The sequence below is a fragment of the Aquila chrysaetos genome, chromosome 9, assembly GCF_900496995.4.
Source record: "Aquila chrysaetos chrysaetos chromosome 9, bAquChr1.4, whole genome shotgun sequence".
NCBI lineage: Eukaryota > Metazoa > Chordata > Aves > Accipitriformes > Accipitridae > Aquila > Aquila chrysaetos.
Genome location: NC_044012.1, coordinates 26,356,310 through 26,373,138, shown reverse-complemented (window position 1 = coordinate 26,373,138; position 16,829 = coordinate 26,356,310). Strand labels below are relative to the sequence as shown.

Here is a 16,829-nt window from a genome sequence, read left to right as displayed (position 1 = left end):
TCCGGCCCTGGGAAGGGGCAGGAAGGTCCCTTGGCTCCAGCACTCTTTGCCCCAAACAGCATCCCCAACATGGCCGGGGACCCCCTGCCCAGTCTGGGGACCCCGTGCCCGGTTTGGGGATGGCATGCCTATTCTGGAGACCCGGTTCCCAATTTGGGGACTCCATTCCCAGTTTGGGGACCCCATGTCGGACCCTGCTCCCAGCCCCTCACTGTCAATCAGCTGACGGCAGCAACTTCTGGCAGGAATTTGGACCAAATTCCAACACCCCCCCCCCCCACCCCGGGCAGGTGGGATGGGGGTCACTGAAACCCCAGTGGGGCGACAACTGCCCGGCGGGGTTGGGTTTCTGGAGGGGGGAGGAGGGGAGATTTATCGCCTCCAGGCTCAGGGTGCTGCTGCAACCCCCCAGCATGGTGCTGGGGGGCCGGGGCTGCCCCACAGGAGCCAGAGAGGGGCCCAGCTGCTTGCCCAAACATGGCCAGTGATTTCGGAGGCTGACACCAGAGCTGGCTTGAAGGACGGCAGCGGGGTGGCCATCGAGGGGGAGGGCACCCCGTGCATCCCAAATCCACTGCAACCCTGGCAGCATCACCCCAGTGCCTTCCTCCTCCTCTTCCTCCCAGGGTTTTATTCCTTTCTGATCATGGGCCCCCCCCCCAGGGACCCCCAGCTGGACCCTGGGGGCCAGCCCAGCTCCCCGAGGCAGGATTGAACCCAAGGCCACCAAGGGAGGACATCACTGTCACCCCCGGGGAGGGCTGGTGCCTGGGGGAGGACAGCGGGGCGGGGGGGAGCCACCAGCCAGCAGGCCCTGCTCCAGCCTGGCACCAGGCCTGGGGGGGGGGGGGGGGGGGGGCGCGGAAATGCCTTTTCCCTGAGCCAGCCCTGGCAATGGGGGAAGCGGGAAGGAAAGGCCCTGCCTGCCCCCCCATCGCTTGCTCCCTGCTGCAGGTGGACGAGGGGAGCCAGAGGGTCCTTGCCCCTAGGGACAGACCCCAGCCCTCCTGGTTCCCCTCCACTCCCCATCCAAGCCCACCCGCACGGCCAAGAAACACCTCAGCCCACAGGGCAGAGCAGGCCTGGCCCTGGGCGGGGGGGGTGATAACCAGCAGTGCCTCCCCCCCAAACTCCCCAAAAGCATCCAAGCCCAGGAGGGCAGCACCCACGGCACGGTGGTCCCTGCCTGCTTCTGGCAGCTCCCAGCACCTCCAAACACGGTGGACGTCCCCCCCCAACCCCTCCCTGCTGTTGGCAGCCCTCCCCCAAATCCTATTTGGGGAGGGGGGGGGGACACAACCAACACCTCCCCAGAAAGGCTCCAGGCTGGAGGCACTGCCAGGCAGGCCCAGCACCACCCCCAAAAGCCTCTCCCCTTTGTGGGGCACCAGGCACGAGAGGGCAGACACCCCCCACCCCCGCCCAGTCTACACCCCCGCCCCGGACTCCTGCCCCGCTGGATCGGGCCCCCGCGGGGGCGGGATCGGGCCCGCCGCGCACCACGCCGCCCCCTGCAGGACAGCCGCGGCGTTCGGAATTCCCACTCTTTCCCCCGATTGGCCACCCGGTTCTAGCCAATGAAAGAGTAGGTGTCGGCATGGGAGGCGGACCCGGCAGATATCGCAACCAATCGAAACCCGACAAAGCGCTCCACCTCCCGAACCGGCCCGGAAACGCCAACAACCAATGAGAGTCGGTGCCGTGGGAAGGGGGCGAGGTGGTGGGCGGGGGGCTCATAGAGTCGCGGCCAATGAACGCGGCGTGAAGGGTGGAGGGGGCGGTCCCCGCTGCGCCGTTCCCAGCCAATGGGGAGCGCGGGGGGCGTGTCCCCGGCTTCCAGAGAGTTCGGAGACGGGTAGCGGAGCGGCGGCGGTGGCGGTGAGTGGGGGGCGGCCCCGGCCCCCCCCCCGGGACCCCCCTGGTTCTCCACCCCCCGGGGCCTGACATCTCCCTCCCTACCTCCCCCTCGGCGGCAGGGACCGGCCCGGTCCTGGGAGACCCCAAGGAGTCGGCGGCCGGGCCCGGTTCCGGGGTGCCGGGGCCTGTGAGCTCTGACCCAGCCGGGGCGGCGGCTCTTTGGGGGGTGTCCGGTGCTTTGGGGGTGATCCACCCCCCAGTTCCCCCGCCATGGCGGGGTCCTGCCCTACGGAGACCGGCTTTGGGGTGTCCCGTGTGTCCCGCCCCCCGCGCTGTGGGGTGCCCCGTGGGGGGTGCTGGCTGTCCCCACGGCCGCCCCTCGCTGTCACGTCCTGGGGACCGGGATGTCACATCGCCCGTGGACACACACACCGCCCCCCCCCCTCCGGCCCAGCGACCGCCCCATATACCCCCCCGGGGAGCGGGGGCTCGGAGGTGCCCGGGCGGGAGGGGACGCCAGCCCCGAAGTCCCCGGTTTGGAGCTGGGGAGCGGCCCGAGCCGGGTCCCCACGGGACGGAGCCAGTCCTGGCCCCGGGGAGGGCTGCCAGCCCCAGGGGGGGCCGATCCAGTGGCGTTTCTCAGGAGGGCCCACTTATTTATCTCCTGCCGGGGGCCAGGGAGCAGGAAGATGGGTACTTCCCCATGTTCCCCCCAACCCGTGTCGCAAGATAAACACGTCCACACCCTGTCTGGGGCTTATCGGCTCTCGGCACATTGCCCGGTGCTGGGGGAGAGCAGCTGGGTTGCGGTACAGACGAGCCTCTGCCATCCCATGGGATGCTGCTGCTGTGGGGAAACTGAGGCAGGGCTGTGTGAGCTGGGTGCAGGGAGGAGAATAGGGATAAAAGCCCTTGGTGAGTCCCATGGGTGTGGGTCGTGGGCCAGGAAAAGGTGTCATGGGATGGGGAGGGGTCCCAGGCCGGGTCTCACAGCTCTCTCCTCTTGCAGCACGTCAGCAGCAAGGAAGATGGTGAAGGAGACAGGATACTACGACCTGCTGGGCGTGCGGCCGGGAGCCAGCCTGGATGAGATCAAGCGGGCGTACCGGCGCTTGGCACTGCGCTACCACCCTGACAAGAACCCCAGTGAGGGCGAGCGGGTAGGTGCAGCCCCCCCCCCCCACCGAACTCCACCCAGCTCACTTCCCCCTAATCTCACCCGCTTTTCCCCCTTTTCCTCAGTTCAAGCAGATCTCCCAAGCCTATGAGGTGCTGTCGGATGCCCACAAACGGGCGCTCTACGACCGCGGCGGGGAGCGGGCCATGAAGGAGGGTGGCCTGGGGAGCCGAGGAGGGAGCGGCGGATTCGGCTCCCCCATGGACATCTTCGACCTCTTCTTCGGCGGGGGAGTGCGGATGCGTGGCAGGGCAGACAGGCGAGGTACCGGGGGCAAAGGACTCGCTGGGACCCTGGGTGCTGGGAGGGGACTGACACCCAGGCACGGCATGGTGGGCATCGGGATCCAGTTGGTGGCCCACGGGCCACCTCCCTCCCTGCAGTGCACAGCCTGACGCGGCTCCTCGTCATCCTCATTACTTTCTCCATCTACCCCTCTTCAAAGGGCCCTTCCCTGTCCCTGTCCCAGCTTTCCCCCGCTGTCCCCAGGGCTGGGGTTGAGTCAGCCTAGCGCTGCCCTCGGCTCCCCGTGAGCCCCGGGGGAGGCTGCAGCAAGACGCAGGGTGTGCAGGGCTGCTCTGGTGACTGTATGGATGCTTTTGGCCTGGGTCACAGCGAGAGGGTGACTTGCCACGGTGTTTATTGCTGAAGTGGTGCGATTTAATAGCAAGGCAATTAGGAGGCCAAGGGGAGCGTCTCGGCAACTCCAGGTAGAGCCTCTCCAGCCAGGTTGAGGCAATAAGCAGCTGGAGGGTGGCCGGGTGGTGGAGGGCCTTGGGGTGGGAGCCATACTCGACCCACACTGGGGACACAGGGCTGCCCCGGGGCAGCTGGCAGGATCTGGGCTTGGAGACGCAAGGAAATCCCTGCTAGAGGCTCTTCTGAGCCCTTGCACCAAGCTTGGCTTAAAGTTGTTCCTGTCCTTGCCGCCGTCCCTGAGGATGAAGCGGGACTGGCTCTGGAGGGAAGCTGTCAGCCACCGCTCCCCGTGGAGAACCGGTGGTGCCGAGCCACGGCATCCGGCATCCATCTGGTCGTGGCTTGGGGGGTTACGTGCAGCCAGGTGCTGATCTGGCCTCTCCCCTCCGTCCATCCAGGGAAGACGGTGGTGCACCAGCTCTCGGTGTCGCTGGAGGATCTCTACAACGGCACCACACGCAAGCTGTCTCTGCAGAAGAACATCATCTGCAGGAAATGTGGAGGTGAGTGCCAGAGGGGCCGGGCTGCAGGGTGCCCAGGGATCCTTCCCAGCACCGCAGCCTAGCTGCTGACCCCTCTGCCTCCCCTCGCCGCAGGCTGCGGGGTGCGGGAGGGTGCCCAGAGAAGGTGCCCCAAGTGTCACGGCTCAGGCATGGAGGTTCGCATCCACCAGCTGGGGCCCAGCATGATCCAGCAGATCCAGACAGTGTGTTCCCAGTGCCAGGGCCAGGGCGAGTGGATCCGGCCTCGGGACTGCTGCCTCACCTGCAACGGCCGCAAGGTCGTGCGGGAGAAGAAGATCCTCAGCGTTCACCTGGATAAAGGTGAGACGGGGTCATGTTGGGGAGCGAGGTCACCCCCAAAATGGCCCCCATACCCTGAGCTCTCCCTGCGCACCCCGCAGGCATGAAGGACGGGCAGAAGATCACCTTCCATGAGGAAGGGGACCAGGTTCCCGGCCTGGAGCCTGGGGACATCATTATCGTCCTGGATCAGAAGGAACACCCTGTTTTCCGACGTAGCGGTGACGACCTCATCGTCAAGAGGGAGATCAGCCTGGCAGATGCCCTGTGCGGCTGCCGACAAGTCATCCGCACCCTGGACAACCGGACCCTGCTCATCTCCTCCCAGCCAGGTGGGGTGGGATGGGGTGGGGGGCTATGTGATACCCCCTGCAAGGAGAAGGGGGGGTGCCAGGAGCTGCCAGGCACAGTGAGGTGACACTAATCTCTGTCTCAGGTGATGTTATCCGACCTGGAGACCTGAAGTGTGTCCCTAACGAGGGGATGCCTGTCTACAGGAGCCCCTTCCAGAAGGGAAAACTCATCCTGCAGTTCCAGGTGAGGAGCCAGAGCCAGGCAGGAGCCAGTGTCCCCCATTGCCGCAGTCCCTGTGTGTCCATCCTGTGCTTCCATCTCCCCTCTCCGGTCACAGGTGAAGTTCCCAGAGCCAGGCTGGCTCCCCACTGACCGCCTGCGCCAGCTCCAGGCCTTCTTCCCGCCCCAGGAGGAGGTGATGGCCACCGAGGACACAGAGGAGGTAGAGCTCAGCGACTACATATCCCACAATGGGCCAGGCCGACGGCCCTACACCGGCGAAGCCTACCACGAAGATGACTTCGAGGATGGCGTGCGCCAACATGTCCAGTGCCAGACCTCGTAGCTGGGGGCAGAGGGGGGAGGTGGGGGCCGGAACCCCCCCCCACGGGTGGCAGCTGGACTTGTCCCATGGGATCGTGGGACAGGGCTGGGGCCGCTCAGTGGGGAAGGGGGCTCGGAGAGCCGTCACGTTCAGGGATGTACATAGGTCACCTTTCTGACAGCACTTAACCTCCCTTGCCCCCCCCGGGGAGCCAGGCACGGGGCTGCCCTGGTTTGGGGGACCCCCCCCACGCCCTTCCGCCAAGGGAAGAGGCCAGGGACGAAGCCCCTCTTTGACCTGCCGGTGAGAGGGAGCCAGATCCTCTGTCCGGCTCCATCTCCCTGTCGATGCAGGAGCCGCTGGCCGTGGGCTCGGTGGCCGGATCCAGCTGTCGGCAGCCCAACGGGTACATCTTCCACCGGGACAGCTCAGCCCTGGACTGAGGAGGAGGACGGGGGCCTCGCCATCTGCCTCAGTTTCCCCATCTGATCTTGTGGGGCAAAGCCCCCACAGGAACCAACTGGGGCAGGATGGGAACTGCCTGGCTCAGCCGCTGTCCCTCACTGGGGTCCCTGCCCCTGCCCCACAGCGCCGTCCGGCCCCACACCGTGGGGTGCTGCTGCCTGCCCCCCCCCCGAGATCCCTTGCTTTGCCCATTTCTTTCCTTGCTGGAGCCTGGGTCAGGCCTGGGGAGCGGAGGGGATTTCTCTTTTCTCTTTGCACAGAACAAAAGGGGGTTGGGGGGGGGACCTGTCCCTTTAATTTATTTTTGAAAGAATTTTAAAAATTTTTCTTTTTTTCTTTTCTTTTTTTTTTGGGGGGGGGGGGACACTTTGTACATGGCATTAAAAGCAAATCCCAAGTCGGAGTGGCTGCATGTTCCTGCAGCGGGGCCATGCTCCCTACGGAGTGGCTGGCGGGGTGCGGGTGGTGACTCCTGCTCCCCGCTTTGATCTGCTGGGTGTGCCTCAGTTTCCCCAACTTTGTATAACAGGGAGGTGACCTGTGGGGCTTGGCCGAGGCCGGGAGCCAGGTCCTGCCCTCCCGGCCTGGGTTTTTCCCCCTTCGCTTCCTGCTCCAGGTGAGCTGGAGCCCTGGCTGTGGACCCTCCCCTCACCTCATCTTGCCATCCCTGCCCCCCCTCACCCTGCCCCCTTCCATCACCCCCAGACACCCCTCACCCCCTTATTACTCTCCCTGGACCCTTCACATCATCTCAGCATCTCTGGAGTCCCTCACAAAGGAGGCAGATGCCCCCCTTCCCCCCCCCCCCAACAACCTCAGGCCCCCTTTTTCAGCCCTGCACTCATTCCATGGGAGGGCACACAAGTTGGGGGGCTCCAGGCTGTGCTATGGGGCAGAGCCAGGCTACCAAGCAGGGGTGGGGGGATCCCCCCCTAAAAAGCACTGGGCGGCCAAGCTGCACCCCATAAAACACCCCACATCCCCCTCCACATGCAGCTGCCTGCTGAGCCCCCCTGCCCCATAATAGGATGGAGGTGAAACCCTGCAGCCCCTGGCCCATGGGGACCCCCAGCTGGGGGTGGCGGGGAGCTGCAGCTGGACCCCCTGCTCCCTGCTGGAGCCCAGGAAAGCGTCTGGCGCCAGATGGGGCTGGAAGGGGGGGAGAGGAGAGGAGGAGGAGGAGGCCGAGAACAATGCTGGCCGGCTGCCAGCCGTGGGGGAGCGGAGCAGGGGGCTCCCTCCCCAGCCCCCCTGCCCCATGGCTCCCAGCCTGGAGGACAGCGGAGTGCCCTGCCAGCTGAGTGAGCTGGGGGCGGGGCGGGGGGGAGGTGTGAACCCTCACGGGAGGTGACAGTCACCCCCCCCCCCCCAAAAAAGGGCTGGCTGTCCCCTCCCAGAGCTGACGGCGGTTTTGGGGAGCCACCCAGCTTGCCCGGTTGCGGCATCAGCGTCCCCAGCTGCCCCGAGCCGCGGGGACGCCTGTGGGGTCGGGTGCGTCGCCCCACATCAGATGGGGACACCCCCCAAATGAGGGTCCCCTCGTGAGGCACCGCATCCCCACGGACGGGGACCCACACCCGCGGGACCCTTGGCCGGTCTCTGCCCATGCCGCCGGCTCTGGGCATGGCCAGGCCACCGCCGTGTGCTGGAGCCCGTCTGGGCACGCGGCCTCGGTGATTCACCAACGCGCCCTGCGTGATGCCCTGGCTGTGCCCTGGCACCAGCACCGTGCCCCCAACCCGAGCCCCTCGGCACAGCACCAGCATCGCCGAGGCCACACAGCTGCAGAACTGGTGACCCACACAGAAGCCCCCTTTCCTGGGACTGGAGGGGGGGGGGGGCTGAGGGTTGAAGACCCCCCAAGCCTGGCACCTCCCCGGTTCGTTAGCCAGACCCCATAACAAGCGGGTACTGGCGGGGGGGGGCCTTTGCTGGGAGGTCTGGCAGCCAGCCTGGACCACCCCCCTGACACCATCCAGGGTAGGCACCGACTCAGGGAGCAGCCGGCCTGGAGGATGCTGGGGGTGGTGGAGGGGGGGACCCCAGCCCCGGGGGGGAGGACGACACACACATGGGATGGCACACACACAGTAGCTCGGCCCCCACTTGCAGCAGCGTTAGGGGTCAGGCCAGGCGGGGGGCACAGCTTGGCTGGAGCCGTTTCAGCCCCTTAGCACCGTGGGGCTGGGGGGGGGGGGTTTACTCCTCCAGCCCAGCTAAGCCCCCTCTCCCCCCAAAGCCAGGAGCCTCCCCCCAGCACCCAGCCCAGCGGAGGGGTATATTTCCCCCCAAACCTGCCCAACAAGTCCTGTCCCCCCCCACCCGCCCCGGGCAGGTATTCACCATGGTGGGGACAAGAGCCAGCGTGTGTCCCCGCCCCCGCCACTTTGGGTGGCTCGAAGCCCCCCTGCACCCTCCCAATGGCTCCAGCGGGGAGGCTAGGGCCCAGGGGGGGAATAAGATATAACCCTGGGGACCCCAAAGGGGCCACATCTCCCACCCTGCTCACCCGCACCCGGCCGAGCCTTCGCTTCCAGAAAATCCATTAAAAATGCCGGAGCGAGGCGCCAGGGCCGCCCCCCCCCCCTACTCCGGGGTCGGGCATTCATTACCCACAGCACAAAGCGGGGCGGGGGGGCCGGGGCCCCGCTTTGTCTCCGACAGATGAAAGGCGAGGGGCCAGCCTGGGCCCCCTCCCCAGCCCCCCCCCCCCGGGGGGGGGGGGGCAGTAGGGTGAGCCGGGGGCCACCGGGAAGGATTAGTGCCGGATTAGAGGCGCCGGGGGGCACCCGAAACCACCCACACGGTCCCAGGGCGGGGGGCGGCACAGCCCAGAGCATCCCGCAAGGTTTTGGGGTCATTTGTGGTTCCTCCATCCTGCCCCCCCCCCCCCGTCCCGCCCCCGTCCCGCCCCGGTCCCGCTCCCCCAGCAGCAGCAGCAGGAGGAATTTGCTTTTGTTTAAGGAGCAGCCGCGATCCAACGCCCAGTGCCGGCCGCCAAGTCTCGGCATGGGGTGGCCATGCACCAGGGAGGGGGCACATCCAGCCCTTTCCCCCTCACCTCCCCAGACCCCCCCCCCATCACTGTGGGGCAGCACCTATGGAGCAAGATGGGGACCCCCAGGTCCCCAGTGGGCCCCCTCCAGGTCCCCACTGGGCACAGCGTGGCTGGAGACTGCGGCGGGGGGGGGATGTGTGTGCACGCAGCTGGCAGCCCCATAGACCCCCGCTCACATCCAGATTTGCCGCCCTGGCTCTCTCAGGGTACCAGGGCCCCCTTTGTACCCCACCCCGCCAACCCGAGGGCTCGGAAGAGAGATAAATTGGAGCTGTCCCCAGGGCGGCCAGGGAGAAAGAGGATATTTCTCCAAAGGGGAGAAGCCGGAGAGTCGGAGTTGGGGGGGGTGGGGAGCGGCTGGTTTCCATTACCAGCTGATCCTGCCTGGTTGTGGCTTTTGCGAGATCTCTGGGGAGAAAAACGGTCGGTTTGGTGAAGAACAGAGAGGGCCAGATCCAGCGTCCACCCCACCCACTGGCACCGGTCCCACCGGTGATGCCAGCTGGTCCCAGTTATGGCGTGGGGATGTTGGGAGAACCGGGACGCGGCCCAGGCAGAGTCTTGGGAATGGCGACAGGGGCAATGGGTGTCTGCCAAGTGTCCACCTGGAGATGCAGGAGCCCTTCCTCCCCCCCCCCTCCTCCTCCCCAGGGAAGGTGTAATTACACCCTTCCTGCTGCTGAACACACTCCCTGGCAGTGCAGCATCACACCCGGGGGCACTGGGGGTGAAGCCAACCCCAAATCCTGGCCCCCTTCCCCCTGTATACCCCCCTGGGGGCCGCTCACTGCTGTCCCCTCCCCAGCCGGGGTAGGAGGGTTGCTGGGTCCTGGGGAACAGTGTTCCACAGCCCCCCCCCATCTCCCCAAAGGCAGCCACAGGCACCCCCCCGGCTCAGCAGGACCCCAGTGCTGGTGAGGGGGGTGGGTCAGTGCCCCCTAACTACCCCACAGTGACTCTGGGGCTGCCCCCACCAAGGGGTCCCAGCCCACCCTGGGGAGCAGCTTTGCCAAGGCTGGGGTGGGCACGGGGAGTGAGTGCACCCCCCCATCCCCAGGGCAGGGCTCCCCTGCACCCCGAACCTCTCCAGCACCACCACAGGCTGAGCCCCAATGACCCACAAGCAGACACCCCCCCCATCATAATTAATGCCACCTCACTTAGGGCAATTAGCAGGCAGCACCCCAACGAGCATCACCTGGAGCGGACCAGGGAGCCACATCCCGGCAGGCAGCACCCATGGGTGCCCCAGCTCCTCCAGCTAAGCTGGGAGGGTGTGTCATCCCCCCCCCCCCCCCCCCCCCCAGCGTGAGCTGCACCCCAGCCCCACGCCATCCTCCCTGCCCCACGGCTGCCCCACGGCTGCCCCTCACTTCCCACGCCATGATGTGCCAACCCGGCCACCGCCTTTGCCCCCGGCCCCTTGCGCAACAGCTGCGGTGCGGGAGGTGTGTGTGTGCTAGCAGGGCCGGGAGGGGACAGGAACGCTGGGGAGGGCGGGGGAGTTGTAGGACATTTATTGAAAAGAGGAGGGAGGTGGTGGGGACAATCTCGGGGTGGGGGGTCAGATCTTGGGGGGTTCGGACCTGGAGCTGCACGGACCGCGGTGCTACTGGGTTGGGGTCGTTTGGTGTTTCTTTGCGATACAATATTCACAAATAAATACTGGGGAGGGGGAGAGCAAGCGCAGCCCCTGGGCAGGGCAAGGGCCAGGGGCCTGCATTAAAAAAATAATAAAAAAGAAAAAATCAAACTGAACTAAAACCAGTTAAAACCAACTCAAAAGCCCAGGGAGGCGGTTGCATTACCTTCCTGCCACAGCCCCGGCACCTTTCCAAAAACTGGGCGCTTTGTCTGCACCGAGGGCGGCAGCAGGACAGGGCCAGAAAATGAGATTTTCCTGCCCCCGAAGAGACCCCACGCCATGGGGGGGGGGGCAAAATGTTGTGTTTTCCTCCCCCACCAAAAAAGGGGTTGCTCTGATGTACCCCCATGGGAAGGTGCAACCCCCTCCCTGAGGCTGTGGGGTGAGTGGAGGGGACCAGGGGGGACACAGGGTGAGTAATTGGGGCTGGGGGGGACGGACACGGGACATAGGGCTGGGGGACTGGTGCTGGCTGGGGGAGGGATGGGGGTCAGCGGAATGGGGGGTGTCACTCCCGGACGTAGACCCTGGTGCAGACGACGTCATCGGCTGTCATGGTCTGCAAGGAGGAGCAGGGTCACTGTGATGGCCATGGCCACCCTCCCTTGCCCCCCCTGGGAGTTTCCCAGCATGCACTGGGGTAGCAATGCCCCCCATCCCTCCCCAGGTCCTCACCAGGATGAGCTCCCCATCATTGGTCATCTCCCTGGACCAGCCCGTCTTGGGTCCTTCGCCCTTCAGCAGCCGCTGCTCACACACCATCTTGTTCTCGCTCTCCCACCTGGCCAAGCTCTGCAGAGGGGGGGAGAAGGGCGATGCTGGGGGGGGGGGACGGGGACATGGGACACCCCGAGAAGCCCGTACACAGCCCCCGCCAGGCAGGACCATCCATCAACCAAGAGATGGATAGGGCCATTTGTTCCCCATTGTGACCCGGCCAGGACAGTTGCAGGGAGAGGGGGACCAGGCCTCTGCTTGCAGGGGAGAGCGTGTGGTTGTGTGAGTGTAAACAGGTGTGTGCACGTGGGTGTGCATGCACGCTTTTGCGCGTGCGTGCATGAAAAATGTGTGTGCCTGCACGCACACACACAGGTGAGCGCTCCTGCCCTTGGCAATAGGTGTGTGCATGCACAAACACCTGTGGGCATGCACGCACGCATGTGTGCATGCACATGCGTGCGTGCATGCACAAGTGTGAACACACATGCATCTGTGTGCATGCACATATGTGCACACATGCCTGTGCGCGCACACACACAAGTGAATGCTCCTGCCCTCATGCAAATTGTGCGTGCATGCACAAACACGTGCGTGCATGCACACACATGCATCTGTGTGCATGCACACACGTGTACACCTGCCTGTGTGCATGCACACACACAAGTGACTGCTCCTGGCCTCATGCAAAATGTGTGTGCATGCATGCACGTGCATCTATGTGCATGCACACACGTGCACGCCACCTATGTGCATGCACACGTGCATGAGAGCTCCTCATGCATGGGGTCAGGATCAGCCTCCCTGGCACAGGCAGGGCTCCCCCCCACCTTGCAGGGCCGCCCATCCACCGTCTGCTCCTCGAACTCCTCCCCGATCCTGAAACTGATCTCGGTGGTCCGGACGGTGGTCGAGGTCTTGATGTAGAAGGTCTCCCCGTCCTGCTTGATCTCCACCGCCGGCTTCGAGGCCGCCGCCACTGCGATCTTCCTCAGCATCATGTTGACACCTGGGGAAGGGGATGGCGGCGTCGAGCTCCCCCTCCTCTGCACTGCTGCCTGCAGCATCCCCCGGCATGGGGGGGGACACCGGAGCTGCCCCTTCCCTGTGGGGTGACCCGCAGCCAGGGAGGTTAAGTGCCTCTCAGGGCTGGAAGCGGCCCCCTCTCCCCTGGGAGCCTGGGGACAGGGCAGGGGGTGAACATGGTGGTTGGGAGAGGGCACAGCCATGGCCCCCACACTTGGCAGTGACACATCCCAGGGGGACCCCGAGCACTGGAGGCAGCTCAGGGCAACCCACATCTGGGCCACATCTGGCTCTCGTTACCTGGCGGCAAGGAGCCGGGGCGGGGGCTGATGCCGGGGAAGGCTCCAGAGGCGCCCGGGGGAAGGGACAAGGGTGACGGGGAGGGTGCGTGGGGGCGAGGGCTCACTCAGCCCACGGGGTGATGGAAGGGACAAGGCACCCGCTCTGAGCTTGGCCGAGGAGCAGCTCTGTGCCTGGTGACCTGTGTGACCCCACCAAGGGGTCCCCATGGTCATTCCCCCACCCAGCCCCCTGCTAACTGCAGGGCAGCTGGGGCTTTGTCCCTGCTCCTGGGGGCGGCTCATCCATCATGTCCCCAAGCCCCCGGCTGTCACCCGGGGACAGCCTGGCTCCCCGGGAAGCTGTTCTTTGGGGACATTGTTCCCGTGTCACCCTCCGGCAGATGAAAACTGCGGGTGGGCACCCGGCCAGCCCTCCCCGGAGAGGGACCATGCCCCGGCCACCACCCCCCGTGCCCCCAGAGAGGGTCCCTGCAGAAAGGGGCTTCCCTCAGGCACAGGGATGGGGGGGGGGAGGGGGGCGACAGATAGTCCCAGCCCCACAGTGCTGACACAGGTGGGATCCAGGATCCAAATCCTCCTGCAGCGGGGATGGACACGTCCCTGCAGGGTCCCCTCCACATCCCCATGGCCAGACCCTCCAGGATGCTGCTGCTGGCTGGGGTGGTGGGGCTGGGCCCCCCCCCCAGGTCCCTTCACTCCCTGCGAGGCCTGACTTACACCAGGGTGGGTGCCCAAAACCCAGCCACGGGCAGATGCAGCCCCACGACATGATGCTCATGGCCCGGGGGGGGGGGCGGGCAGCGTGGAGAAACAGCCCCCAAAGGGAGCAAAAGCTGCGGAGGGGGGGCATGATGCAGCCAGACTTGGGGTCTTGAGCTGATCCTCCCCTGCCCTAACCCCTCTGCCCAGGGGGTCCAGAGGTATCAGCTTCCCCCAAAGCTTCTGAAAGGCCGGGGGGGGGTGGTGCTGGGGAGGTGGCGAAGAGCAGGAGCCCCCCTCTTGCACCGTGGGAAAAGGAAGAGCGGCTCGCTCTGGGCTGGCAGATTTATTTTCCTGCTGAGGTTTCTCTGAGCCACTTTCACCGGTGGGGCTGGAGGAGGGAGAGGGGGTGAAGGCGGGGGGGGAGAGGGGAGTGAAATCCAAGAAAGTGATAATTATACTGAAATATTTCTTACGTATCCCCTAACCTGGAAAATATTCTGCTCCGGCAGCTCCCCGGCAGGCGAGGAGAGGGTCAGGCGGAGAGGAGCAGCAGGGGGGCTGGCTCCAGCCCTGCCCAAAACCCTGGGGACCTGCATAGCCTGTGCCCCCCGCTCTCCCCTCCTGCAATGGGTCTTGGCCCTGTGAGCCCACCCCAATCCCCTCTCCCCCAAGCCCCGTTCACTGCTGCAGCCAGGACACGGCACCGTGGTGGGAGGCAGAGGGGCCCCAAAATGAGCCCTGCGGGGATGGAGCACTCATGCTGTGAGGTCCCATCGGGGCTGGGGTTTTGGGGACCCTGGGGTCCGGGCCCCCGTGGGGCAGGTGAGCCCCTTTGGGTGCCTTTGGGGTCAGAGGTGCAACATGCTGGCGGGGAGGAAGCCCTCGATGCGAAGGGTCCTGGGGGGAGAATTTGGAGTTGCCTACACTTGGGGAGGCCACCACGGTGGGGAAACTGAGGCAGGCAGGAGGGGGGCCCGCAGGGGCCATGTTGGACCCCTCAGGAGCAGGAGACGCTGCCTAGCCCCCCCCCCCCCCCCCCCCCCCCCGTGCCTCAGTTTCCCCAGTGGCGAAGCAACACCGAGAGCTTTGTGAAAAGGGCGAGCGGGCCGGGGGGGTCCCCTCCAGCACACGGCGGCTGCGATCCCCCCCGGGCTGGAGAAGAGGCTTAGAGGGGAGATGGGAGGCAGGACTCCCCTTTCCCCCCCAGTTCCCCTGTCTTGCCCCCCGCCCCCTCGCAGCCAGCCCCGGGGGCCGGGGATCGGGGGACCCCGGGGACTCTCACTCACCCAGCGCCTTCAGCAACTCCTCGAAGTTTTCCGAACTCTTCATCTTCCAGTTCCCGGAAAAATTGGGCATCGCGGCTACCGGGGTGGGAAACCGAGGGGGAACCGAGCGAGCCGCCGCTCCCTCCGCACCGGCACCGGCCCCGGCCCCGGCGCTCTCCCGTCCCGTCCCGTCCCGCCCGCGCCGGCCGTTTTATTGCCGGGCTGGTCCCCCCCCCTCCGCCCCCGGCCCCGGCCCCGGCCCCGGCCCCGGCCCCGCTGGGGGGGGGGGGGGGGGGGGGGGGCCTCTGCGCTCACCTGCGAGAACACCCGCCCCCGGATTTGCCCCGGGGGGAGTGGGGTGGAGGCACCCCCAGCTGCGTGCACCCCTCGAATCTGCACCCCTCGAATCTGTCTGCACCCCCCTGAACTACTCACAACCCCCCCCGAGTTGCCTGCACCTCCCTAGTCTGCCCACCCCTCCCAACTACCTGCATCCCCCCCCCGATGTGGCCCACCTGCCCCAAGCTTCCTGTATCCCCCCGACGTGCCTGCACCCCCCTGAACCACCTATGTCCCCCCACCAGGCTGCCTGCACACCCTAACCTGCCCACATCCCCCCCTGAGCTGCCTGCACCCCCTAAAGTACCTGCATCCCCCCAACCCTGAGCTGCCTGCATGGCCCTAAATCTGCCTGTCCACCCCCCCACCCAAGCTGCACCCCCAACCCCAAGCAGCCCTGAGGACACAGAGCTGCCCGGCCCCGTGCCCGCTCACACACCGGCAGCACAGCTGGGCGCTGGCCGGGCACCTGCGAGCATCCACACGCCTGGGGTCATGCCAAGGACACGCGTGCATGCATGCAGCAGGCACGTTTGCATGCACACCTGCACACATGTGCAGCTGTTTGTACACGCGTGTGCACAGCACACAGGTGCTTGCACACCCACATATGTGTGCATGGACATAAGTACCTATGCATGCAATTTGTCCGGCCACGTGTTCACGCACACACACGTGTGTGGGTCTGCACACACGTGTGTGTGCATGGCCAGGGAGCAGGGCAGCTGCATCACCCCCAGGTTGGGTGACCAGCCGGCAGCCCTCGCCGTGCTGCGTGAGGTTTGCTTTGGCTGCGGGCCTGGGGTGTGTGTGGGGGAAGCAAGAAGATTAACTGCTAACGCTAGATTAAACCCCTGATAAATTAGGCCCAGGTAAAGTGTGATTAATTATTTTTTGGGGTTTCTCTCCTCTGCGAAAAGCTGGAGGAAGGTGCTGTGCGGGGCAGGTTGTGCTGCAGTGCTGGTCCCGGGCATCGTGGCCCTGACCGAAACCTGGTGGGTGAGCAAGAAATGGCGTTTCTGGTTCCTTGGCAGATCTGAAATGGAAGGAGAGAGATTTCTGCTCTGGTCTGGGGTGAAAACGCCTCATCAGAGTCACCATCCCCCCCATCCTCGCCCCCAAGATCTCTGGGCTGCAATGTTGGTGAGCCAAGTTCTGGCTTGCAGTGAGTCTCTAATCCCCCGAAGAACAGGATTTATAACAAAGAGCTGACATAACCTTACCTACAGCAACGCAGATGCTCGACATGATGCCAGAGGGGACAGGGGATGGGGACAGTACTCTCTGCAACTCCCCCGACAAAGCTGGAGGGGCTCGAGGAGGGGGTGCAGGCAAAGAGTCACCCCAACCCCTTCATCTCAGGGGTGCAGGAGCTGCTTGTCCATGTTCCCCCCCTGTGCCATCATGGAGACACGGGAGGGGGTGATGCTGCATGTTTGCTCCAAGTTTGGGGAAAGTGGGGGAAAAAAAAAACCTGCCCCATTTGCAGGAGAAGCAGGTGGAGGGGGGCTGGGGTGGGACCTGCCTGCACCCCCATCCCCATGGGGACCCCTCGTCCTGGTGGGCCGGGGCTGTGCCGGACACCGTGAACCAGCAGGGTTATGAACGCCAGCCCTGGCAGCCCCACATCTGGAAGGGATTCTGCCGAAAAGGGTGGATAAAGCCTTCGCACCCCACCCTCCTCTTCATCCTATCCAGGGAAAGCCCTGGGGTGGGCAGGCAGATAACCAGTACTAAATAACCCCCCCCGGAGTGCCGGTGACCCCCGGGAAGGCCACGGATTAACCGGGAGAGGCGGAAGCAGGCGAGAAGCAACGTCCTGGTGCCCAGGCAGCAGTGGCTGGCTCAGCCTCTGGAAAAGAGCTGGCATCGGCCACCGCTGTCTTACTCTCCCCTTCCCGGCAGGACGAGCTGCAAAAATCCTTGCAAACCGCAG

At 65.5% G+C, this 16,829-nt stretch overlaps 2 protein-coding genes across 2 annotated transcripts; one reads left to right on the top strand and one right to left on the bottom strand.

Moving 5' to 3' along the window:
- The first annotated feature begins 1,772 nt into the window (after positions 1 to 1,772).
- Positions 1,773 to 6,242, top strand: LOC115346419 (dnaJ homolog subfamily A member 1-like). Its single transcript, XM_030026449.2, has 8 exons — positions 1,773 to 1,878; positions 2,867 to 3,017; positions 3,100 to 3,298; positions 4,132 to 4,236; positions 4,330 to 4,557; positions 4,638 to 4,868; positions 4,973 to 5,073; positions 5,168 to 6,242. The coding sequence occupies exons 2-8, from the start codon at positions 2,886 to 2,888 to the stop codon at positions 5,393 to 5,395; spliced, it is 1,224 nt and encodes a 407-aa protein (XP_029882309.1). The 5' UTR covers positions 1,773 to 1,878; positions 2,867 to 2,885; the 3' UTR covers positions 5,396 to 6,242.
- A 4,155-nt stretch (positions 6,243 to 10,397) lies between these two features.
- Positions 10,398 to 14,753, bottom strand: CRABP2 (cellular retinoic acid binding protein 2). The gene is made up of 4 exons (XM_030024083.1): positions 14,576 to 14,753; positions 12,090 to 12,268; positions 11,218 to 11,334; positions 10,398 to 11,101 (listed from the first exon to the last, which is right to left on the bottom strand). Exons 1-4 carry the CDS (start codon positions 14,643 to 14,645, stop codon positions 11,051 to 11,053), a joined length of 417 nt encoding a protein of 138 aa, XP_029879943.1. The 5' UTR covers positions 14,646 to 14,753; the 3' UTR covers positions 10,398 to 11,050.
- Between the last annotated feature and the right edge of the window lie 2,076 nt (positions 14,754 to 16,829).